This window comes from Cyprinus carpio, chromosome B16 (assembly GCF_018340385.1).
Source record: "Cyprinus carpio isolate SPL01 chromosome B16, ASM1834038v1, whole genome shotgun sequence".
Taxonomy (NCBI): Eukaryota; Metazoa; Chordata; class Actinopteri; order Cypriniformes; family Cyprinidae; genus Cyprinus; species Cyprinus carpio.
The window spans coordinates 5,693,036-5,718,521 of record NC_056612.1 but is presented as its reverse complement, the minus strand read 5'-3'; the positions used below and the strand labels follow the sequence as shown (position 1 = coordinate 5,718,521).

The following is a 25,486-nucleotide window of genomic DNA, read 5'->3' as shown; positions in this document are numbered from 1 at the left end:
ATAATAATACGATTCACCAGCAGCCATCAATAAAGTACACACAACGTGAATGTTTTTATCCATTTTGTTTATTAGAGTTGATTGGCACCAGTGTACCATAACTGAGTTTTCCTTTTGCTACATGATTTTTCTAACAATCTGTACCATTCTGTGGCCAATCAGAAGCCGGGAGAGAAAACAAAGAGGAGGGAGAGGAAATGCTTTCACTTGTCCTGCTGTATTCACAGACTAGCTGAAAGGCTTTGGCACCTTTGCACTTCTCATCAAGAATGCCCAGATTTCTCCAAAGTCTCCAAAACATATTCAAGTCATTCTAGCGTCTTCATCAGACCACGTCATGCCCGAAATATGAGTTTAAACGCATAGCTTATATATCAAGGAATGTATGCTATTTAACACTTGGAGTCTCTCAGTCACATACGGCCGGGCCGTGGCTTCGCACACAGTACGTGAAGCAGATTCACTTCAAACGATTCGGTACGGATGCTGTATACTGGCATCCTATACATGTGCAGCGAAGCTTAAACCGGTTAAGGACTGCAGTACTAGTTACATACACACTCGAAGAGAGAAAAACAAGCTGTGGTTTGTGCTGAACTCTAGTAAAGTGCCATATAAACATGGATTCTAACCCCAAACTATTAAATATGTCTCAATTACTACAGCCAAGCTTTATATTAATTGGGAAAAAAAATCACAAAAGTCGAGCAATATGCACTGCTAAACAACTCTCAGTATTAACCGTTTCATAATTAGTATATTTAAATAGAGCGGTAATGATGTTAGACTCCAGACGCTATTAGTGTTCTGTATGATCAGTCGTTTTAAAGAGCTTTATGGATATTTCATTTCTGATTTTGTTACCGCTTGTAATCTGTAGCCTGTTTTAACAGCGATGCCAATTCTTTGACCAGTCTAGAAATACAGAGCGCTAATAGTCGCCCGAAACACTGGCGTCAGATTCACCCTTTACAGAAGACGCTTCAGTACAACATGCAACCCCCATCCTTAGTTCTCACATAGAAGGAAAACTGAAAAACAATAAATAAAAAATGCTTTTCAACAATATCAATGTGTGTTGTAAACAAACATAACAACATGTATTTACAGACAGAAAAGGCAAAATATAAAGTACATTGGAAAAAGCTGCCATGGACTCCTTCAAACCGAACAGCACTGTAAGAGGAGTGTCTAGTGTTTCACACAAGCGTCGGCTGGCACATATCTTAGGATCGGGGATGTTTTTCATGGGGATAAAGCAGCAGACACGTCGTTCTCTGCCAGAGCAAACACACTTTCTGAAAGACAGGACTTCAAATTGGAATAGCTCACCCAAAAATGAACATTCGCTGAAAATGCACTTACTCTCAGGCTCGATGGGAACAGATTTGGAGAAATGTAGCATTGCATCACTTACTCACCTCACTGGATGCTCTGCAGTGAATGGGTGCCGTCAGAATGAGAGTCCAAACAGCTGATGAAAACATCATCCACAATTAATCCACAGCACTCCAGTCCATCAGTTCACAACAAAAGCTGAAACAAATCCAGCATTAAGACGTTTTTAACTAATTTAACAAGTCAATAATCCATAACACTTCCTCCAGTGAAAAGGTCCACATTAAAATCCAGCCACATATTTGTTTAGAACGGTTTCGGCTTGATTCAGACCTGATTCACTGGAGGAAGCGTTATTATGCATTCTGGACTCATATTTTCAACAGCTTGAAGTTAAACAAATCCATCTACGAGGCATTTCTGAATCACTGTGGTGTTTTCATCAGCTGTTCGGACTCTCATTCTGACGGCACCCATTCACTGCAGAGCATCCACTGTGGTGAGTAAGTGATGCAATGCTACATTTCTCCAAAACTGATGAAGAAACATCTTGAATAGACTGTGGGTGAGTACATTTTCTGCAGATTACCATAATCAGTCTTTTAATAACATCTTTTTAAATTTTTTATTTTGCTTGTGTCAGGAAAGAGTAAGAGAGCGAATCTCACCAAATCTGTCAAGATCAGGAGTCAAATTTCATTTCAAATTTCAGAGAAATAAGAAATGAGATTTCATCCCACTAAACGCCTGCATGCATCGAGGACGAGATGTGCTTGGTTATGGAAACAATGCCAAATAATAATAATAAATAAAAATCTTGAAAATCAGCATTTTTATGACACAGAACCAGATATCTTAGTGTGCGGTATAATCTGGACATGTTTTGGCGAGATTCCCCCAGGAACGGTTCTGCCGCCGGTGTGGTTGAGTTTAAACCTAGTACAGTTTAGCCGAAACACTAGTGTACGAACATTCAGGGCTGCGGGACTTTTAAGGCTCTTTTCTTAAAGTGAAGGAGCTTATTCAAGGATTCACATATAATGATGTGCATTTCTACAGATGCTCTGATGGGTCAGTGAAGATCAACGCAACTGTGCACAGGAAATGACATCACCGGTGGCCGATACCAACATTAGTGTAAAACGCATATCCTGTTTCATAGATATGCTGGAAGTGATGCTCGATATGTGGCGTGAATAGCAATGACCTTCATTTACATCTTCATTTACGACATGTAAATAAACTCAAATGAGTCTGAGATAAATAGTGTCAGTTCAGATAAAATACCGTTAAGACAGGCAGCAGAATAGACTCAGTGAATCAACAGCGTTGGATCCGTCCCTGATGATGATGACGAATGCATCAGGCTGTTTGGTCGTCTACCCTGCTTGTGTGAGAACTTCACAGTAAAATGCTGTAAATAGCAGGAACTGGAACTGTGAGAGCGGAGGGAGCGTGAGATGAGGATGGAGATTTGTGCAGGTTTATGAATGTCAGTGAAGTCCTGCATAATACAGTGAGCATCTGTACAGACTAGTGCGATAGTGAATAACACTGTGTAGTGTGCAAGTGTAGGAGAAGTGTGGAAATAAACGATGCAGTCCAGACCGCCGAAATCCAAACCCGGGGTAATGACGTTCGGGTTTCCCAACGACATCCATCTCTCCATGCACCAGAATAACAGACTGATCTGACGAGAGGACGAGAGCTAACTTAATGAAGGATCACTGGTGTCCCAGAGAACGGAGGGAGCGTATGGATGGATGGATTGAGGGGGAACAGAAGACTTTCAGGGCTGCTCTTCTTTCTTCTTTAGGGAAATGCGTTTCTTCCTGGCCGCGAGCATCTCGTAGAAGGGGTCCACGCTCACAGCGGATCTGAAACAAAACACAAACCAGACTTAAACCGGTTATGTCTACTGTATCATAATTCATATGCACACGTCTAATTCCTTTCAAAATCTACATCTACTCATTTTTCTAGCCTAAGAAGTACACTAGCATATAATGCTATTCCTATCAGGAAATGCAAATATACTTCAGTTATGCAAACATTTGTCAGAGGCTGATAAATGTTTGGACTGAAGTCCGGTTAAATAACTGTTTCCATTTCCGCTCCTTAACAGTCTTTAACTCTTTCACGTGTCCTCTGAGATCTCCAGCGCTGACGGTTTACTCACTTGATGCTGTGGATCCACTCGTCCTTCTCCTCCGGGGTGGGAGCTGAGATCCGGTACACCATGTGGTTTCCCTCCACCACTCGACCGTCGGCCTCCGTCTTACATGCTTTAATCAGCTGCCCGCGGTTATTAGGGATGTAGAGCTCAAAACAGTTCTGCACAGAAAACACAATCCTATCAACAAGCTGCCCAGCCCTAACGGTCAATAAACACACCTGCAGTCGATCTGTGAAAAGTGTCATGGAAATTGTTCATTTAATTAGCCGTATTTGACTGTGTAATGAGAATGTCAACAGACTTACTGGCTTTCTGGGATCTTCCACCTCCCGAATGCTCAGGTTCTCCAGTGGTATGATGCCTCTGGGCTCCTTATCCTACACACACACACACACACACACACACACACACACACACACACACACACACACACACACACACAGTCAGTACAAGCTATTATTGGTCAATCAGTCCTTTTAGGCAAGGCAAGTTTATATATAAAGCACATTTCACACACAATGGTAATTCAAAGTGCTTTACATAAAAGGAAGCAAAATAATAATAAAAAATAAAATCAACATTAAAACAAGGAATTTAAAAACTTTTTAAAATAATGTAAAAATTTATTTAAAATGAAGTAAAAATAGATTATGCATAAATACAGTGCAATCAGTTCGGACGCAGCACAGTGCTCTTTCAGTAAGTGCACAGCTGAACAGATGAGTTTGAGTTCTTGACTTACGGTTGTGTACTCAAAGTAATAGAGGCAGTTGTCAGTCAGAATGAACCACCGTCTCTTCCATGTCTTCACACGACCTCCTGAGAAAGAAGATTACACGGATTAGAGGTAAGAAATGAATCATTTCCTCTGTGTCAGCCTGCTAAACTACACAGATACAGGAAGACAGGTCTACACACGTTACACACACGTTACAGTAGAGTATCCTGCCTTAAAGAACCAAACTTCATTTCTTCTCAATCAACCAGACGATTAGGCCTGATGGGGGATGTCTGTCATGTTGGCCAGTCCAAAACTCTTCACCACGATGCTACTGAGTGATGAATGACTGCCCGTGTACTGGTTAGTTGCTGTTGTTTACTGGTAAGAGTCAAAAGAGCTCAGTTTTTTTTTTTTTTTTACTTTGGATCGACTAAATCGATTGCTCTGCAAAATGAGTCACCATTTTAAAGCACATGCTTTTATTTGTCAGAACAGTGTGAATGTAACAAAAACTCATCGCATTAAAATATCTTTTATAAACCAGTTGCAGTATTGAATTTTTTTTTTTTTTTGTGGACAGTTACAGATGTTCTCTCACTTTAACAACATCCAAAATAAAGTGTTATGCGACTATAAAAAAGGTAGAAATAACAATTAACTGAAAATGAGTTGCTGTATGTAACAAAACAGATGTCATTTCCCACTATGTTTCTTAAATTGTATTTTTTTTTTCGTATTAGATGCATAAAAAAAGAAATTTGTAATCTATGATTTTGGTACGCAACAATGAAAATGTTTCAAGGCAATACAATGTGATTAGTAGTTCAATAACTATAATTTTTTTCACTAACTTTATTAAATGTGTCATCTTTCACATCAAATTCTTACAGTGTTTCAGTTAATTCAGTTAAAATAATAATAAACTGTAGAGCTGTTAGCATTCAACTGATATCAGTATCAACAAACGCTTTCATCTTTCCACTGCAGGAAACACAGAAGCTGCATCTGAAGTGAGATGTAGATGCATTTACAGACGGTTTGATGAAGCTGAGGTGCCATGAATGAATTTACAATGCAACATTTCTAATGCATAAGGAATTTTATAAGATTAATGTTTTAAATATTTTTTAAACAAACAAATAAGAAATGTTGGGGAAAATGCAACCATGGTTTTAAATATGAAACCAAACCAGTAGGTGGCGGCAAATGACTTTTAATGAGTGAGTCATTTAGTCCTTCATCCTGCAACAGATTCATTCAAACACGTATTCATTCAGAAACCAGCCAGTTTACTTTATGAAAGAGCCACTGAATCACTGACGCACTCGATTTGTTCAAAAACGTGGATTCTTTCAGAAATGAAATGCCGCTGTGTTGCTCAGAGACAAAAACAGTTCTGCTGTGGCTTTGATTAGAATTATTTTCACCAGCGAAAACACTCAATATTGTCTAAAATGTAAGTCACTTAATTTTAACTTCTTGTTTATTGAACTACTAATCACACTGTATTGCCTTGAAACATTTTCATTGTTGCATACCTAAATCATAGATTACAAATGTCTTTTTTTATGCATCTAATACGTTTCTGTGCATCTCTGCATGAGTCTCTCTCTCTTACACTCACTCATCTGGCAGGACAAAAAATACATTATCAGTCGGCGTAAGTGTGAGTATGAGATGTATGAGATGTTCTAGTGAGGGAGAACAGGCTGTACGTACCTCCTGAAGGGTGGACAGCACCAGCATCAGCAGAGAAATCACAGGTCAAGCAGAGCAGGAGCCAGAAGAGATGGGGAAAGGATCACAGGAAACAGAAACACAGAGACACGGGGAGAGGGAAGAAGATTCAAAAGCTTTTAGTGCTTGAGAGATCACAGAGCTCGCCATGCAGAAAGAAAGTAAATCTCTGAAAGTGCCAAACACATTAGAAGTGATGTTTTTTATTTTTTTTATTTTAGGAAAACAGAGCAAAGCACAGCATTAAGATAACAGAAAACCATGCGACGGCAATGACAGAGAGCCTGCCAACAACTTCTGCTGAACATAAACGCTCCGGCGAACATCAGGAGGGACTCACCCAGTTTGAGGAGCCAGCCTTCTCGGTCCGGGTTGAAGAAAGTGTGCGTCAGGTCATTCCCATCATCCTCTGGGATCTTGAAGGGCTCGTTCTTGATGCTGTCATACAGATTCTGTAGAAAACAACAACAGTGATTATTAAAAAAAAATAAATGTGATGTACAATTATAAAAAAAAAAAAAAGACCATTGAAAGTCTTTCACACTGACTGTGATTTGGGGGAGCACAGAGAGCTGAAGAAGGCCATTAGAACTGAATTTATGCCCAAATTCCATTTATTTTATTTTTTCTAATTCCACATTTTCTTTCATTTTTTTGTAATTTTTCTGGATTATATTTTAGTAATTTTTAGTGATCTAAAAGCATGACAAATTCATTGAAATCATGAAACTTATACAACTGAACAACAATTTATAAAGTTTAACGTTCTTTTGGTCCTGTTTTAAAGGTTTGATTAAACTGCAACAATTGTAACAAACCAATAAACTGAATTCATAACACTTTAACAATTTTTACTAACATTTTTACCATCACAGGACCCTATGGAACGTTTTATTTTTCAGAAAATTTGTGCTGTATGTTTTCATTTTTCTGGATTTAATACAAATTTGTTACCAAAAATGGTGGTAATCAAATGAAGGCATATAAAAATAATATTTAATTATATTTAATTAATATTTGAAAATGAATAACCAAATAATCTTTCAGTTTTTGCATTGAAAGTGCAGCACAGTTTACAGCAGTGTTGGGTGTAATGCATTACTGTAATTAAATTAATTATCAACTGAAAGAATGGTACTTTATTAACACATCCTAAAGAAATTAATAATCGTTTTGCTGAATTTTACAAGCATCTATATTCTTCCAGCTGTTCTGAGCTGAGCACTAAAGGGCATCAATTTCTTGATTCGGTGGACTTTGCAAAACTTAATGAATGTGCCAGAGAGGAATTAGAGGAACCGTTTACTCTCTGTGAAATTTTGGAGGGTTTGGTGTGGAATTCTAAGGCTAATGCAAATGCAATTGCTCCTTTGTTGCTTAGAATAGTAAATCATTCGATTGAAAATAAAAAATACCCGATTCTTTTTATGAGGCACATATATGCCTTTTGAACAAAAAAGGTAGAGATGTTACAGAGCCCTCTAATTACAGGCCAATAAGTCTTTCTCAATTGCGATCAAAAAGTGATTGCCGCAATTTTGGCCACGCGTTTGAATAAATATGTGGCCTTGTTAATTCATACAGATCAAACTGGCTTTGTCCCAGGAAGATTTTCTTTTTTTAATTCACGTCGCCTGCTAAATATGTTGTATAGTAATCAGAGTAAGAGTTCCAAGGCAGCTGTTCTTTCGTTACACACTGAAAAGGCCTTTGACCGTATTGAATGGAGTTATATGTTTTCAGTCCTTGATTGGTTTGGCTTTGGTGAGAATTTTAAACTATTGATAAAAATGCTTTATTCTTCCCCCAAATCTGCAACACTTACTAATTCGGATAGGTCTGCTTTCTTTCCTCTTCAGTGTGGTACACGACAGGGCTGTTGTTTAAGCCCACTGTTATTTGATTTAGCTTTAGAACCCCTGGCCATCCATCCTCCCAATTATTCTGAGATTAGGGGTATATCATATGGTCTTGCTGAGGTTAAGCTGTCCTTATATGCAGACGATCTGCTTTTATATTTGAGTGATCCTTCTTCTGCTTTGCCACTTTTAATGGAATCACTTGAGGTTTTTGGCTCTTTTTCTGGTTATTCTGTTAATTGGGAGAAGGGTGTATTCATGCCCTTGGGTCAAGGGCTGGATGCTCACTTTTTGAGGTCATTACCCTTTAGAATAACAGAGTATAACTTTACTTATTTAGGGTTAGTCATTCCCAAAAATTCTAGAAAATATTTTCAGCCTAAATTTCACTGAAGCCATAAATAAGTTAAAAATCTCTATAGATAAATTGAGGGTTCTTCCATTATCTTTAATTGGTCGGGTCAATGCCATTAAAATGGTCTCTCTGCCTCGCTTTATCCGTCTGTTTCAGAACTTACCTACATATTTGCCACATTCTTTTTTTTAAACCATTAGATTCTGTCATTTTGCCATTCATTTGGGGCTTTAAAGCACATAGAATGTCTAAGGCCCATTTGCAGAAGCCGAAAGAGTTGGGTGGTCTAGCGCTACCTGTTTTCCGTCACTATTATTGGGCTGCTAATGCCAGGACTATGATATTCTGGAGGATTAGCGATCAAGCTGCCGATAACTTGATGGATACGCATCCAAAGTGGCTGTATATTGAGGCCCGGTCAGTTCTTGGTAGCTCCCTAGCTGCTATTCTTTTTTCTAATCTTGTATCTTTAAGGAAGTTAAACGTAAGAATTTTGTTGTGCTCAATTCCATTAGAATTTTAAAACAAATGAAGACCGCGTTGAACATCACGTGTCCTTCTGTGCACCTGCCCATTTGTAAATATCACACTTGTATAAAACCTTTGATCTTTCCCAATCACATTCTTTTCTGATATTTACAGGTGCGCCACTACATAAAACATTCTTTTAATGAGTTTCAGGATTTGCCTCAGGATCATGATATGTATGATCTTTTGGGTCAACCTCCTATGGACACACATTTGGTGACACGGTTTGTTTCTTTGTTTCTCATTTTGCAGTGTCTTCAGATCAGCTCAAAGCAGCATTGGAAAATGGTACCGGAATTAATATCTCAAATGAGATTTGGGAAGAGGGACGAATTCATACCTGCTCTATTAATGCTAGATTACAACTTATACAGTTTACAGTATTGCATAGGTTACACTATACCAAAACTAAACTCAATAAAATTTACTCTTCAATTTCCCCATTATGTGATAGATGCAAAAGCTCAGATGACACACATGCTCATTCTTTTTGGTTCTGCCCTGAGATTTCTGAGTTTTGGAAGAATATTTTTCAGTGGTATTCAAATGTTTTTGGAGAAGATATTAGATCTCGAATTAGCTTTGCTTGGATGTTCTGTTCCTACATTAGCATTAACACATTCTCAGCAGTTGTCTCATATGTTTGGTATGGTGGTATAGAAAAGGGTGATTTTGATGGATTGCAAGTCCACTTTACTGCACAGTTTTCATAAATGGGTAGCGGTTATGGTTGCCGCCCTCAAGCTTGAAATGATTCGTTTTTCCAAGATTGATGCTTCTAAAAAGTTTGATGAAATCTGGGGCCCCTTCCTTAGGTATCTTTTATCTTTAAGGGTTGAACTGATAGCTTCATTGTTTTATTTCTTCACTCCACCTTTAATGTTTTGTTTATGTTTGATTACGTATGTTTTTCAATGTATCTGGTGCCTGTTCGTGGGGGGTAGGTGGGGGGTCTCTTTTGTTTTTTTGTGTAAAGTATATTTTTTTTGTACACATTTTGTGAGACTTATTTGTTTTATGTTCATATAAAAACTGTTATAAATAAAATAATAAAAAAAATAAAAAATTGACAAATTCTGTGACATTCTGCGTTAAACTGTGAATTCTGTTTTTATGAATGGATTCCGTGATTCTGAACCTAAAAAGGGTCTAATTTGATATGTGTACACTGATAATAACAACAAAACGTTCCACGTTTGACTGAATTTGAAGGTTTAATTACTATTGTCTCTGCTTTAAGATTTATATGGATTTTAACTAAAATTAACGATTTAAATAATTAAGTTACTTATTGAGTAACTAAATTACCTTTAAGATGGAGTAATTAGAAAAGTAACTGAAAAGTAACAATACTGATGATGTAATTAGTAATTAATTGCTTTTTTAAAGTAATTTACCCATCAGTGGTTTACAGTTAAAATTAAAACATGAAAGAAAGATTGTGGGATACTTGTTAGTTAACAATTAAATTATTATTATTATTTTGAGAAGTACAGAGTGTCACAGCAGTCTTTTTGCACTTTAATATTCACAGACACTGGTCCATAACATGATTTGATTAAACGTATAGACTAACTTTTAATTTATTCATGCAAAATATGCCAGTGACATTCTGCGTTCTACAGTAAATTCTATTTTTATGACTGGACTCTATGTGAAGTTTTCCACATCACAGAAATCAACGGACACTGCAGAAGTAATGTGTTTTAATGATTTTAAGGTTGGAGCACACACTCACTCTGAGCAGCTCCTCGGGTAGATCTCCTCCGTCGTTGATGCCTCTGTTCATGCTGATGAAGCGCTCCACCGTGGGCTTGTCCCGCACGTTGGGGTTGTGCAGACTGGTGTTCAACATGATGATGGAAAACGACAGCACGTAACAGGTGTCTGCGTGCAGAAGGACATTAAACTAACATTAAAATATCCCTGAACTCTAGTAGCAACAGGTTTGTGGTCGACAAGTTCTGAAATGTTCTCTGAATTCCACAAGCAGTCAAATCCAGACACACCTTCTCAGTTCTGACTCTACTGTGCAGTGTGTGTTTCTGACTAACCGATGGGAATCATGCATGCATGTCTGACCTGTGCTCTGGAAGACTCCAGGATTGCAGTGACAGTATCTCTGTGCAAAAGCCTCCATCATCCTGTCGATCTTCTGAGCCTCGCCGGGCAGGCGGAAGCTCCACAGGAACTGTCTGGAGTAAACATAAAGGTGCGGACACATCAGGAACACAAGCACCGCACAACAACCGCATGAATACTATTCAACAACCATATATATTCTTTAAGAAGAAACGTCCAGAAAATCTGCTGACTTACCGAAGTGCTTGTACCAAGTTCAGATCCGTGAATTCATGAAGATCAACAAAAGCTTGCAATACTTTAATATTAAAGTCATCTCTGAAAGAGAGCGAGAGTCATATTTTAACAACATCTCTGTTTTAATGTTTGGTTGTGGCAGCAGGGATCGATCACAATGATTGTCTAGCCTTCTGGTGAGATTAAGTCAAATCAAATTCATTTGTATAGCGCTTTTCACATTGTCTCAAAGTAGCTTTACATAAAATCATGATTTTAATGTTTATAATATCTAAAATCTTCATGCATTATAGTTGCATTTAGCAGATTAGAGGTGGGTGATAATATAGTTTACATTTTGCAAGCAAGTGACAAGCAAGGCTAGTTTTAAATTATTAACAAATAAATACTGTAATCAGCATGCCGCTCTTTAGCTGTTAGACAGTTTGCAGGGTAAAACCCTCACAGAAGACTGTCTTTAAATTCATCTCAAATGTACTCCACTTGCCACTTTTTTTTTTTGAGCATCTGAAATATAGTTTTTTATACAGTTTTGTACCTGCCTAGCATATCTCACAACAAAAATATAAATCTGCTTCTACTGCTTTTTTCACCGATTCCAAACTTCTTATTTTTTTTACACTGTCATAAAAAAAAAAAAATACAAATTCTTGATAATCGTAGCATGTAAGTGTAACACAGATCATAATTAACAATACCTTTCACCCAGATAGTCTCCTATTGCAGTTTTATTGAGTCCTTCTCCTTTGTACAGAAACTGGGCAATGTCCTCTGGAGTGTGTCTGAGAAGCTCATTCTCCACCAGGAACACAATGCCCTGTGAGACAGAGGACAAGATGTAGACAAATGGGAAAAAAAAAAAAAAACATAAAATTGATAAAATTGACCCCATTCAAAAGTTTACATTCCCTTGAATCTTAGTCATCTGTGTTGTTTCCTGGATGATCCACAGCTGTTTTTCTGTGTTGTGATAGTTGTTCATGAGTCCCTCGTTGGTCCTGAGCACTTCCTGCTGTTCTTCAGAAAAACCCTCCAGCTCCTGCACATTCTTTGGTTTTCCAGCCTCTTCTGCATATTTGAACCCTTTCCAGCAGTGACTGTATGATTTTGAGATCCATCTTTTCACATGGAGGACAACTGGGGGACTCATACATAAGGTAAAAACATTTGCTGATGCTCAAGAAGGCCACACAATGCATTAAGAGCCGGGGGGTGAAAACTTTTTGAACTGGATGATCAGGGTAAATTGTACTTATTTTGGCTTCTGGGAAACATTTAAGTATTTATTTAGCTTCTTAAGTGCAGTACCGAATGAAAAAAATATGATCTTTAAACAAAATAAGAAAAATTTACACATCATCATCATCCTGTTCAAAAGTTTTCACCCCCAGCTCCTATTGCATTGTTTTTCCTTCTTAAGCATCAGAAAACGTTTCCACCTTTTGTAATAGCTGTGTATGAGTCCTCCAATTGTCCTCCATGTGAAAAGATGGATCTCAAAATCATACAGTCACTGCTGGAAAGGGTTCAAATATGCAGAAAATGTTGGAAAACCAAAGAATGTGAACTACTCAGGACCAACGAGGGACTCGTGAACAACTATCACAACACAGAAAAACAGTCGTGGATCATCCAAGAAACAACACAGATTATTAAGATTCAAGGGTATGTAAACTTTTGAACGGGTTCATTTTTTTATGAATTCGTTTATTATTTTATCTTGTGGAGTATATATAAACATCTGTTATGTGGAATAGCTTTTAGTACTTAATAAAAATAGCATGCAATTTTCATGATCCCTCTTATTTAGTTAAAATTATTAACATTCGCATATTCTGCAAGGGGTATGTAATATTATGAGCACTGTATAACTGTATATTAAAATGCAACCGTTTGATATTATTGCTGGTAAACAATGGCTCAAATTTAAACTTACCTTTTTCGGGTCCATGTTGAATTTCTTCCTGCCCATGGCCACATGACGACTCTTCTGTAATGTTTTACTACAAAAAAAAAAAAAAAGGAGGTCAATTCTGTTTTCACGTTTTAGGAGTGAAGTACAAGGCCTCACTTTGAGTGTTCTACAAACATACAGCATGTACAGTTCAAGTTAATGACGGCACTGTATACACAGAGATAACGTCTGTGTGCTCTTATTTGAGTGTTATCTCTCAGAGAAGGCAAATTGGAGAACGAAATAAAGCAAACACTGCAGCAACAACAAGAAGCACAACTGGTTCCCATCAGGTAGATGTGAGACTGACCTGCCCTCCGTGCTGCTCTCCAGCCCCTCCACCTCTATAATGGCTTCTCTCAGCTCCTCTTTCAGCCGCTGGATCTCCAGAAGCAGCGCTCCTTTCCTGCGGCGGATCTCCTCCAGCTCGGAGCGCTCCTCTGGGCTCAGGTCCGCCGGGACTGTGGAAAGACCTGAACAGGCCCACAATACCACACATTGACATTCCTTAATTGCTGGCCCGTGTCTAATATCATTCACTTTATGATGCGAGATGGAAATGCAAACATGATTGGGGCCAGCACACATGGGCAGGGACTGTTTACATACTGGAGACGTTTATATTCAGGTTATCTGTGGAGTAACGGACGACTGTTACGACAGCAGCTGGTGTTTGGAGGGTTTAGAGAGAGCAAGCCGGGACAGAACAGAGCCAAACCCACAGCAGCTCAGAAAGCAGCGCCTGCAGGCAGAGACACATACTCTGACGCTCCTCGCAAAACATTTTCACAATCTCCAGCTCAAATCCTCAAGCTAATCACTTAAAATAAAAAATGACACTATCAGCTTCTGCTTTCTGAACAGACTCGGTCATATAAAGTCTGAGATCGCTAATGAAAATGCATCTACTTTGCATTATTATATTTATTATACAATTTGTTTCCATTGCACTTCCAAATATCAGAAGGACAGTTTTGTTCCATTTGGATGATAGAGCCGAAAGTACACATCATCAATCTATCCCTCCAAACTCCACCTTGTTTCAAGTATTTGAATTAAAAAAGGTACAGTAGTAATAGCATTTTTTTTTATTTAATGCCATGTCAGCATCTCAGGCTATCTTCATAGCAAAAAAAAAAACTATTAAAAAAAAAAGCATAACAAATACAATTAAAACCAGCAAACAAACAAACACAACATACATCACACTAGTGCTGTCAAACGATTAATCACATCCAAAATAAAAGTTTGTGTTTACACAATATATGTGTGTTTATTGTGTATATTTATTATATATTAAAACACACACTTAAAACATATATTTAAAAAATATTTACATTATTATTATTATATTATATATAAGTCTAGTTAATATATAAACATAACACTTTTTCCTAAATGCATACATTCATGTGTGTGTATTTATATATGCATAATAAATACACACAGCACACACACATATACTGTGTAAACAAAAATGTTTATTTTGGATGCGATTAATCGTTTGACAGCACTGTATTACACAAGATTTTTTACAGTAACATATGATAAAAATACTAAAACTTTTCTAGCAAAATCACACTAAATAACTCTTTACATGAGTTCAACATGCAGTAAAAGCTGGACAGTCCAATTAAATATGTTTGACAGAAAGAGGAATCCTGCAGAACATCATCACCTTTCAGCAAAAATGTGTAAATACCACTTGATCAAATCTAATTTTAAAAGAGATTAAAAATCCGTTTGAAATTTCTGGATGAATTTTATGTCATTTATAGTTTGTATGAAAAGGTACAAAATAAGCCATATTTTATTCTAAAACAGCAGTTGAAAAATGTTTAAAGGCAATGATTTAAATTCAAATGACGTCAGTTTTGTCATTTCATCTGAGATCTGAACCTATTTTTGTTTCTTCTGCAAATCATAATTTTGCACAAATACTGAAAAAAATAATTTCTTTCTCTTCTTTTATTTTAAAATAATAATAAAACTAACCATCCAAAATACCATCAATCCCTTTATTCCAAACTCCCTCAAATGTTTTCATTTCAGAAGATTCAAAATAGGAAACATTTTATTCTAAAACAGCAGTTAGAAAATTTTGTAAAACAATTACAAAAAAAATAAAAATAATAATCTGCCAATTCAGATGATAGGTGTTTTGTTTTTTCATCTGTCATCTTTTGTTTAATCTGCAAATTCTAAATTTGTACATATATACTTTAAAAATCTTATTCTTTTTTTTTTTTTTGAAGAATAAAGTGAAATAAATAATAATAATATGAGAATATCTCATCAGAGCATCTTGAGCTTCAACAGAAGACGATCTCAGAAGCAGAAACTCACAGCTTAATTACACTCATTAACTTCAGTCCGATCAGTCACACAGAAACAGAATTATGTGTCCTCTGTGGATACTGAAACATCCAAGAATAACACCCAAAACACATATGTGATGAACAGCTGAGAATATTACACAAGGCCTCTGAGAAACTATGAAACACACATCAATGTGTTCCGCCTCTGATAACACCAAACAGACTCAATACAGATGAACACAACATGACTGAATCCAGAGCAATGACTGCTGAGACGTGACAGCACACAGCTGACATTCGCGTTTAAACCTTGAAAACAACCAAAGCATCCTTCTACATCACGCGCGTGAACGAGGAAACAGTCCAAACACAGCCAGCGGCACTTACTGTAGTCCAGATCATCCATTTTGGGGGCTTTGCTTTTAGGCATATATGTGTCGGAATCGAATGTCATTCAATAACCGAGAGATAAGGATATATAAAAATATACCCCACAAACGAAAAGGAAATAAATAAATAACTAGGCGGAGGACCGAGAGGACTCAGACAAAGGAGGAGCCGAGAGCGGAAGTTGCGTCAGAGCCAGTAAAATTCACGAACCGGAACTGTGGCCATCTTGGTAAGGGCTACTTCTGTTGAGTTCGGGGCAATTTTTAAATATTATGTAATTATGTAATTTATTATATACTAGTACTTACTCAGTACACAGTAGTAGTAGAGAATTTGTAGTTTTCCCTTTAATGTTTGTAACTCAGTGAAGATGGTGTTACAACCAACTAACAGTAGGATGATAACATGGACATCTATTTAATGGACATCATGGACATTTATTTTGTAAATCCAAAAATACCAACCCCCATTAACCCCTTAACCAAGTCCACCACATTTCAAGGTCTTCAAAAGGTACAAAATAGTAAACATTCTCTGGCCTCCCCTATTTATACTAGTAGCTCTGCTTATTTAATTTGTAGCACTATTATTCCATGTGTATAGGCCTGTAATAAAAAAAAAAAGAATTAAACCAAATGTTCTCATTATATATAACAACTTATATGGGCTAAAATAGTAGTATGAAAGAATCCAAACTGTCCTAAAGTAAGTTGGTTATACAAGGTGTAATTAGGTAGCTAGCCTACCTATAATTATAGCATTTTGTGGGTGGATTATTTAGCCAGCTGATTTGTGTTTGTTTGTGTTTTACTTAATGCACGTAAACCAGAGGAATTCTCATTTTCTCACCTTAGGGTTACTAGAGGAAGAAGTACAAGATTCAGGCTTTCTTTCTCATTTTAACACCTTATGGAGCTTTTGGGCCACTATCGCCATTGGCTCGCTCACTTGGGTTTTTAGCCTTTCTAAAGCTAGTTTCTGAAAATGTGTTGAATAAAAAGAGCTATAGCAAGAGTCTGATGACTTATGGAAATGGAAATTCTGTCACATTTGCTGATATGCTGTATAAAGTGATAAATATAGAAATATTTACACTGTACTTTAAATAATTTCATGCATGCCCATCAGAGTTTCCCATCCTGACCACCTTTATGATAGGGTTCTATAATAAGGTCATGTGATAGACTTATATTAGTCAACTAGATGTTCATAGAAATCACCACAACACATCTTTATTCTTAGAGAACAAATATTTATGTATTTACTTTTTTTTACCAAACTTAATAAAGTCTTCAGAGAAAAAAAAGAACAAGAATAGGATTGGCAAGGCCTTATATAAAATCATAAATATTTTCCAATTTTTTTTAAAAATATGACCTCATGCTTTAGCAACAGTTGAATATGATAACAAAACACTACATATTAAGTATAATAACATTGAACTATAACAAAAATGTCATAACGGACAAGTTACACTGTAACTATAAGGCAATGCCAGATATTACAGAAGATTATGAAGCTTGTTCTGTCATGATGTAACAGTACTATGAACTATATGACAATATGAAAACCAAATGGCAAAATAGTTGTTGGAACAATACAGTAGCTGAGATTTGGGTTCTATGTAAATGTGGGGGAAAAAAAGTTATAGTGGAAAATGTGTGTGGTCTTACCTCTGTGTATTAATCAGCCTTGTTCACTAACATATTAGTGTTTTACTCTGAATAATGATTGTTTTTATTTAGGGCACTTAGTATTACAGGCATCTCCTGACTGGAAAAGTCTATAAACACTAACCAAAGGGAACATAGACAGGGCACCTAACATAGAGCCCAGCTGCACCACAGCTCCACACCACACGAGGGCGCTGTGGCCCTCATCTCGCAGGATCACTCCAATAATCACCTTCACATAGGACAGAGTCAGGACAAATATGACCCAGGTTAAGACCTAAAGATAAAGGAAGAAAGAGAAAACGGAGATTATGGGAGTTTTAATAAAAAAAATTAAAAGATCCATTTTGAACAGCTTTTTAAAGATCCAAAGAAATCTTTTCCACTATAAAGAACCTGTTTTGCAGTGTAAACATTCCTTGGAACGTTAACGGTTCTTCATGGAACCAGTTACGCCAAAAAAGAACCTTAATTATTAAGAATGTAAATTCTAGTGCCAGTAAATATACTTTACTATGCTAGTAAAATATGGATAAACTAAGACAATGGAAAGCATGTGTGTGTGTCTTACGATGAGTGCTGCTCCTAGGTCATGATTGATCAGCAGAGGACAAGGGCTTAGTGCTGCCATGGCCATTATATATGCTCCAAACCCTGTTCCTGTCACTGTCAGAAACCCCATCAGCACCAGAGACCTTGGGCATGATTAAAGAAAGCACGTCAGCCAATCAAATGCAATTCAGACATGGAATAGTTGCATGAATTTAGCGCATTATTGTTCTCACCTTATTGGCACAAACATGGCAATGAAGCAAGCCACTGGATTGGCTACTGAAGACAAAGTGGCTGCAAGATGATAGGCCTGATTTCCATACGGCAAACAGGAGTAAGCCTGGACCGAGGGCAGGACTGCATTGGTCAGTGCGTTTACCCAGGCCAGAACTACAAATATGAAGACCAGCTCCATTGTGCTGTAGGTTCCTTTTCCAAATGAACTGTGTTGCTTTATCACTGTGCCTTCTGGGAAATCCAACATGGGCGTTTGTTCTGGATTTTCATTATTTGGGGCCTGGCTCATATCAATCTTCTCCACCCGCTGAGAATTATCAACATAACCTTTGCTCTTGTGTTCCCGCGCCACAGCCGGGTGGAAGTTGAGTAACAAGAAAGCCCCCAGGCACACCATCATCATCGCACTGAGGAACAGGAAGAAACCCTGAGCGGAGAAGTTGGCCGGTTGGTAGTGTGCCTGCAGTTCTCCTTCAAAGCCCAAGGATGAGTTCCCCATGCTAAAGTTTGCATTAACAGTGGCATTTTTGCAGTGGACCACACCTACTCCTTGGATAAGAGCCACCAATGCTGGGATCAGACCGCTTAGACCCTCTCCAATGAAGTAGGTGGTGAGGTACCGAGGCTGCAGACGCATCATGAAGGGAAGAAAGGTGACGGACGAGGTGCAGTCCACCACAGACAGCAGGAAGCTGAGGGACAGTAGGGCAGCACTGTGTTCGCCTCCTCCAAAAGTAAGTGTGCGGTTCCAGAGGAACGCCAGGAGGAAGGTGGCCACCACACCGACCGTTATGATCGTGTAGATAACGGGCCGCTCATCCAGCACGCCCGGTCTGAAGCGGTGCATGAGCGTGATGAAGAGAGGCCCGATGTTGGCCATCTGGATAATGATTGTGAGGTAGGAGGGCAGGTACCAACCCTCAGGAATGGAGGGGACGATCAGAGGTAGCTCCACCCACATCCCGTTAATGGCCACCCATGATCCGATGCCAAAGAGGCAGGCGAACACGTGTGTGAACAGCGACATGATGAAGGCACTGAGGTCCACACGTCTACAAGGCAACTGGTTTTTATAGGTTATCTGAAAGATGGAAGCACATGGGAACTAATTAGTTTTACAATAGCCTTTCCATTTCTTTGACTTTTGAAGTGCTGTATTGCTGTCAGAAAACTTAAATACATTTGATAAACTGAAGCAGGACCAATACTACTTTAACATTGTGCTGTGCATAACAGAAAAGAGTATATTTGAGAACAGAAGCTGAGAAGCTCAGATTTCATGATGCCACGATGCCAGCCTCAGACGCCAACGCCCACAGACCGTTGGCTGAACGTCTGATGCATATCGCACACAAAACTGGAAACACTTGAGGAGTTTCGAAGTCATCGATTGGACTGGTTGAATTATACAGGATTTCCGGGAGACATGTGTGTCACGTTCTTTAATGTTCTGCCTGGAAACAAAGATGGCATGATGCCACACCCCCTCATAAAAGAAGAGAGGTGTTGTGTTTACTGTAACTGTATTTTTCAGGATCAACTAAATGTTCAAAATTTTCAAAAGTATATGAAATATTTCAAGTCTGCGGCATAGAATCTTTAAAATACGTCCAAGAGTTTTACACAACAGTCTGTTATTGTGGGGACATTTCCATGTCCCTAAACATGATGCAGCACAAAACGAAACGTGATTGGTTGCTTTACCTGTCAGTCATAAGGTCTCTTGGGTGGTCCTTTCAAAGCAGCCAAGGTTCCCAGGCCTTCAGCCGTCAGTCTACATGAGACTACCACAATGCTATGGTGGTTTCAAGGGGTTTCTAAGCGATTGCTGGGTTGTTTTAAGTGGTTGTTATGATTTTTTGGGTGGTTGTAGGCGGTTACTTTACTAGGCCAGGTCTCTGATTTTCTGGTCCCTCCTTCAATGTAAATCTGTGGGGATTGTTTTTCAGCTCTTTTATCATACAGGGGTGCGTTTATTGTATAATTATGTAATTTGCTGCTAAACCACAGTTGCATCGTTGGAGAAATGAACTAGTCATTTGCAAAACCATTGTAACAACATCACACTTTTGATGGTCTATTATAATGTGCATAGGTGGTGGAGAATTATAATTCATTTACAGAAACAACTGAAAGCCTTCTTTTTTTAAAATTATGCTAATATGCAGTTTACTTTAATTCCTTAGGCATGTGGTTCAATCAGTCAGCAGCTTTCTCTGTAACATAATTTCTTCAAAATACTGCTGTAACGAAGACGGCATCTGACGACTAATTCAAGAATTTTGTTCCCCATAGTTTTCCTTTATATGATGTTTGATTTATCACAGGATGATAAATTATGCATTATGAGCCTTTCCATTCAAATCATGCCTTTATGCATTTATGCACATGCGCACTCTTTATAAACGGTAATTTACATGCTACAATTTATGGACTGAAATGTATTTAAATTGAATGAAGGATATCGAATGAACTGTTAGCTTGCTTATTATGGCCAAGAGCGTGATCTATTTAGGTCAACATACTGTATCATACTCACAAACCACAGGTCGTGGGCTGTAGCTCCAAACACACAAGTTTGCCAAGTGGTTTGTGAAGGTTTGTGAAAGAACTGTGCATTTGGAAAATGGAGAATCTGTAAACTATGTTGGTAATGGCAGAAGTCAAGACCATAGTTGGCTAACAATGCTTTGGCAAACCAATCTAAAAATGACCAACCAATCCATCTTCCTGCAGAGTTTAGCTCCAACACACCTGCCTGTAGAAGTTTCTAATGATCCTGAATACCTGCAGGTGTGTTTAATCAGGGCTGGAAGTGGCCCTCTGGGAGCAAGATTGCTCATCCCTGTGGATAGTGACATTTGCCTTTGCACGCATAACTAATTAGACTCAAAACAGAAATGTGTATTTTCAATTGTATTTACTTCCCTTTAGTGAGTCACATTTTTACTGCAATTGAATCTTTGCAGTTCTCTATTATATTTCTGTTTTGGTAATGTTGGAAATCACACTCTGAATCACATGGTCATGTCACATGACCTTTCCCTTTCAAACTTACTACAGCCGAACAGATTAAACATAAACTCACCAGACCTAATACTACACCAACAGTTCCAGTAATTACCGCTGTATTCACTCCCTGATCACCTTCCTTGTTTAATGAAAGAACCATTTCCTTCTACCATTATTATATGATCAATTCAGCCCATTCACAATAACCAGTTTGTGCTCATACCAGTGGCTAACAACTCTTCAGTGCCCTTGAAACTCCTTTGGCTCTTTGGTTTACAAAACACCACTTTTAGTGCACTAAACTGGATAATCACACACACACACACACACATCCCACCTGATTGTCTTGAGGTTTCAGTACATTCTGTCAGCAGTTTCATCAGCCTTCAGCATGTGAGTTTGAGCCGATTTTCTTCCTCTTTATGTTCCTGTTGGCTCTGAAATCCACCTAATGGTAATAAGAGCATGCAGGACCGAGCTGTGTGAAGCAGGGGTCCTTTATCCCAGTGGGCTAACATTCAAAACCATGTGCTCGGCTGCCCAGCGGAGGGTGAACAGGGAAGCCAAGAGTAAGCATGACGCAGTAACCCCTCCCTCCCTCTCTCTCTCTCTCTCTCTCTCTCTCTCTCTCTCTCTCTCTCCTAATAACCTTGACGTTGAGCTGAAACAGGAAGTGTAGCTTATTACATGACTGAGGCTGAAGCAACTGACATTCAAATGATCCTTTAACCCTCACTGCAAACTCTGGCAAAAACTGTTACAAATATCATTTATTTATGTCTATTTACTTAATATGGGTTAAACAACAATCAAATGCAGCTCACAGTCTAATATTTATCATAACAGTTTTGGGAGAAACACATTTAATGGGGGAGTTGGGACTTTTTTTAACATTGTGTTGACTGGGAAAACAGTCCAATTATCCTTAATTAAACCTATAATTAAAGTCTCTCAGTATGACAGTAAGTCACACAACCTTTGTGAAAAGTGTGCTTAACTGTATTGAATGTGCACTTGTAGTGTACTTCAAATCTTAAAAATATATTTAAAAAGGTGTATTTGCAGATTAAATACTATTAATGAAATAAAAGGCTATTTAAGTGAACTTAAAGAGAGACAATGGTTTCTTAACACATCTGAGTAGACTTTAAAAAGTGCACTTTATAATAATATTAAATTAAAAGTTTAGTTTGAAGTACATTTGAAATAATTATGTTTTAGTCGTGTTTTAAAGAAATACACTTATTTTGATGTGTTGACTAACATACTATTGCATATAGGCCTACTTGATTATAATTTTAACTGTCATTTGATATATTTAAAATTATTATTATTATTATTATTATTTAAAAAAGTACTAAATTACAACTTTACAAATTTGTTATTACAAATGGATTTAAATACATGACACAAGTTTCAATAGAAATGACTTTAAAGTATATTTGTGTTTATTATAAATGTTTGTCACTACATTTGTAGTACATTTCAACCATATTTCAAAGACAATAGAAGTAATTATCAAAATGCATGTAATTATGTACTTACGTCCTACTTAAGTGGGCCAGAAAACACTCTAAAGTTCAGCTATTTGCATTTAAAATAAATTTTAACGATAAAACATTTTTACTTAATTTTATTTTACTTAATAAAAAAATGAAATGCATTAAATCTTCTCAATAAACCTGCATATTTGGTTCATACTGTACATCTCTCATCCAATATCACTGGTTGTTTTCATTACAAAAAAAGTGCTCTTTAAATTACTTTCAAAGAAATATTTAATTATTTATTGTAGTCACAATAGTATGTTGATGACAGTGGCTCTGTCATTCACCACCTGTTCCTCAAGTCATGTGTTAAGTGAGGCTTTATAAAAATCTTTCTTTCAAATGGATTTCATGTGCTTTAAACACACTGCTCTTATTGTATTAAGCTGACCGTCACTCTATTATTACAAGAATCACTAGATTATAACATGTGCAAGCTTAATGAGATCCTGAAAGCCTTTACTGTCACACAGTGGGAACCTACACACATGTGAAGCACAGTCATAAATTACTCAGAAACTCTGAGAAACAACTGGCATTTGAAAAAGAAAATTACATGGGACTTTGTTTGTCCATTCTGACTAAGTAGAGCCATTGTTACACTGGAACTGCTCTGATCACTGATTTGGGCTTCATAAATGTAATCATTCATTTGGAGGACAACATTTCATAGAGGATAACATTTCATTCATGTATTGCACCCACTGCAAAAATGATTGAAACCTTGACTATTCCTGCACTATTCCTAGTCATAACTCTCCTTTAAGCACTTTATTCTGCTCTGGTACAAATTGTATTATTTTCTCCTCTGGATTAATTGTTTCTATTTTGATTTTTCAATTTTCACTTATTTTCTTTCTTGTTTTTATTCTCATGTTGTTCTCAGCTGCTGGATAAAAAGAGTGTGCCAAATTAATAAATGTGAACGTTCTCTGTAGACCACATATAAAAGGTCATATAATATAAATGACTTTTTCTCAGTAACACCCACATTTTCAGACACTTTATGCTGTATAAAGTAATCAAAGCTGATCAATATGCCTCTGAAAAGAGTCATTTTGCATGATGCTGCATCCACACCAATAGGAGAACGTTTAAAGTCTAATTTTGTTTTACTGTTGTTTTTTTGTTTGTTTGCTCAGCAAACTATAAACGAAACATTATTTAATGCACCAAGGTCTGGCTGGTTGTCATTTGTAATTATCTACCGTTGATAGATGCTGTAAATATTTACATTTATGCATCTGGCAAATGATATTACTCAAAAGAGTATACATGAATTTAATCTATAAATCACAAAATCTGAGTGTTTATGAAAGATGGCAGGAATCGTGTCATAGTTGCATGCTCCAGCTGAGCAGCTGCCATTGAAATGAACAGTAATTCTAACAGATAACTTAAAAGTGCGTCTTTAACACATTAGTGATCCAAAAGCAGTGCTTTCATATCTGGGTACTCTTGGTTCACACATTCTGATGCAATATTCAAGACAAATGTGCTTTCATCCAGTGCATTTTCACACATGATTGCTGACCTGAACATCTTCATTTTAAACGTTTTATTAAATGACGTTTCTCTAGATTTGTCTGAATAATTACAAGTAACTGAATAAACATAATAACATAACTTAGCTCATTGTTTTTCTATACAAAGTATCCGGTAATGTGCCAGACATTTTCTCAGAATTTTCTAGCAACACTAATGTAAAACTTGTCAGACTTGCTTAAGGAAGCTGAAATCCTCCCATCATTGTTTTCATCATGCTTGTTTACTCACCTGGTATGTTCTTCAGGGTATAAGATGTTGGCAGTCAGCGCTCTGGATGTTAGACGTTAAGAGAGGAGGAGTACAGCAGCTCACGCAGGACGGCGTCGATCTTCTCCATGAGGAGACTGCAGAGAGAGGCGTGGGATTTCAAGAGGCAGGGCTAAACTGAGTCCACAACGACCAAAGAAAAGTTTAGCTTAAGAGAGCAGTTCATTCAATATGAAGCTCATCATTTACTCCGCTCATGTCGTCCCAAACACACATGACTTTCTGTCAACTCTTTTAATACAACAGATCATAGTAACCATGTCTTTCAAGCTCCAAAGTGAAAAAAAACCCAACCCCCTTATGAAAAAGAAGTACCTGCTTTTAGAAATAGCACTTGTTGCAGAAATAATATACTGAGTGTATGTTTTAAGACACTTAATTGCATGTTATTTACAATCAAATGAAAAAGAATTATAGCTTAAATTTATATCAAAATTGCTGAACTTAAAGGTGATTCTTGACCCACTTAATTAGGACTTAAGTACATCTTTATATGTAATTGCATAATTACTTCTATTGCTTATTGATATGGTTAAGTGTTATTGCTGAATAGCATTTATGATAGACTAAAATATACTTTCATTTTATTTCTATTGAAACTTGCATGTATTTAAATATATTTGCAATGACACACTTGTAAAGATGAAGTTGTAATTTAGTGCATTTAATATATATTAACATTAAATATAATGTTGAATAACATTGAATAACACTTTAAAATTATAATCAAGTACTTCATGTGCTTTAGTATGCTAGTGAACACATCAAGATAAGTGTATTCTTTAAAACATGACAAAAGATCAATAAACAAAATGGTTTTAAAATGTGCTTTACAGTAAAAATTTTAATTTGACATTACTGCGATTTTTGAAAAGGTGTACTTCAGTGTGTTTAGAAACAAGTGTCTATTCTTCACACAGAGCTATCACATGACATAGGAAGACATGGAACTAGT

At 37.2% G+C, this 25,486-nt stretch overlaps 2 protein-coding genes across 4 annotated transcripts; both read right to left on the bottom strand.

Annotated features, from left to right (window-relative positions):
- Positions 1 to 52: 52 nt before the first annotated feature.
- On the bottom strand, positions 53 to 15,897 carry cyth2 (cytohesin 2). Its single transcript, XM_042740444.1, has 12 exons — positions 15,693 to 15,897; positions 13,298 to 13,448; positions 12,970 to 13,036; positions 11,732 to 11,850; positions 11,034 to 11,114; positions 10,797 to 10,909; positions 10,453 to 10,601; positions 6,313 to 6,424; positions 4,257 to 4,333; positions 3,820 to 3,891; positions 3,518 to 3,672; positions 53 to 3,215 (listed from the first exon to the last, which is right to left on the bottom strand). Exons 1-12 carry the CDS (start codon positions 15,757 to 15,759, stop codon positions 3,128 to 3,130), a joined length of 1,251 nt encoding a protein of 416 aa, XP_042596378.1. The 5' UTR covers positions 15,760 to 15,897; the 3' UTR covers positions 53 to 3,127.
- Positions 15,898 to 16,905: 1,008 nt separating this feature from the next.
- LOC109104656 (solute carrier family 52, riboflavin transporter, member 3-B) lies at positions 16,906 to 24,611 on the bottom strand. 3 transcript variants are annotated; one of them, XM_042740440.1, is made up of 4 exons: positions 24,493 to 24,611; positions 18,154 to 19,238; positions 17,940 to 18,063; positions 16,906 to 17,645 (listed from the first exon to the last, which is right to left on the bottom strand). In XM_042740440.1, the coding sequence occupies exons 2-4, from the start codon at positions 19,182 to 19,184 to the stop codon at positions 17,433 to 17,435; spliced, it is 1,368 nt and encodes a 455-aa protein (XP_042596374.1). In that variant the 5' UTR covers positions 19,185 to 19,238; positions 24,493 to 24,611; the 3' UTR covers positions 16,906 to 17,432. The 3 variants fall into 3 exon arrangements, with proteins under 3 accessions (XP_042596374.1, XP_042596373.1, XP_042596375.1); XM_042740439.1 differs by lacking the exon at positions 24,493 to 24,611 and adding an exon at positions 21,507 to 21,757; XM_042740441.1 differs by lacking the exon at positions 24,493 to 24,611 and adding an exon at positions 20,697 to 20,971.
- Between the last annotated feature and the right edge of the window lie 875 nt (positions 24,612 to 25,486).

What these genes read in the sequence shown, in the direction of transcription:
- cyth2 (XM_042740444.1), bottom strand. Translation starts at nt 15,759, where the DNA reads ATGACATTCGATTCCGACACATATATGCCTAAAAGCAAAGCCCCCAAA. An exon ending in AATGGATGATCTGGACTACA is followed by an intron (nt 13,449 to 15,692) that starts GTAAGTGCCGCT and finishes GTCTTTCCACAG; the next exon opens with TCCCGGCGGACCTGAGCCCA. An exon ending in TCAACATGGACCCGAAAAAG is followed by an intron (nt 11,851 to 12,969) that starts GTAAGTTTAAAT and finishes TCTGTCTCACAG; the next exon opens with GGCATTGTGTTCCTGGTGGA.
- LOC109104656 (XM_042740440.1), bottom strand. Translation starts at nt 19,184, where the DNA reads ATGTCGCTGTTCACACACGTGTTCGCCTGCCTCTTTGGCATCGGATCA. An exon ending in GCCATGTTTGTGCCAATAAG is followed by an intron (nt 18,064 to 18,153) that starts GTGAGAACAATA and finishes ATCATGCCCAAG; the next exon opens with GTCTCTGGTGCTGATGGGGT. An exon ending in ACCTAGGAGCAGCACTCATC is followed by an intron (nt 17,646 to 17,939) that starts GTAAGACACACA and finishes CTTTATCTTTAG; the next exon opens with GTCTTAACCTGGGTCATATT.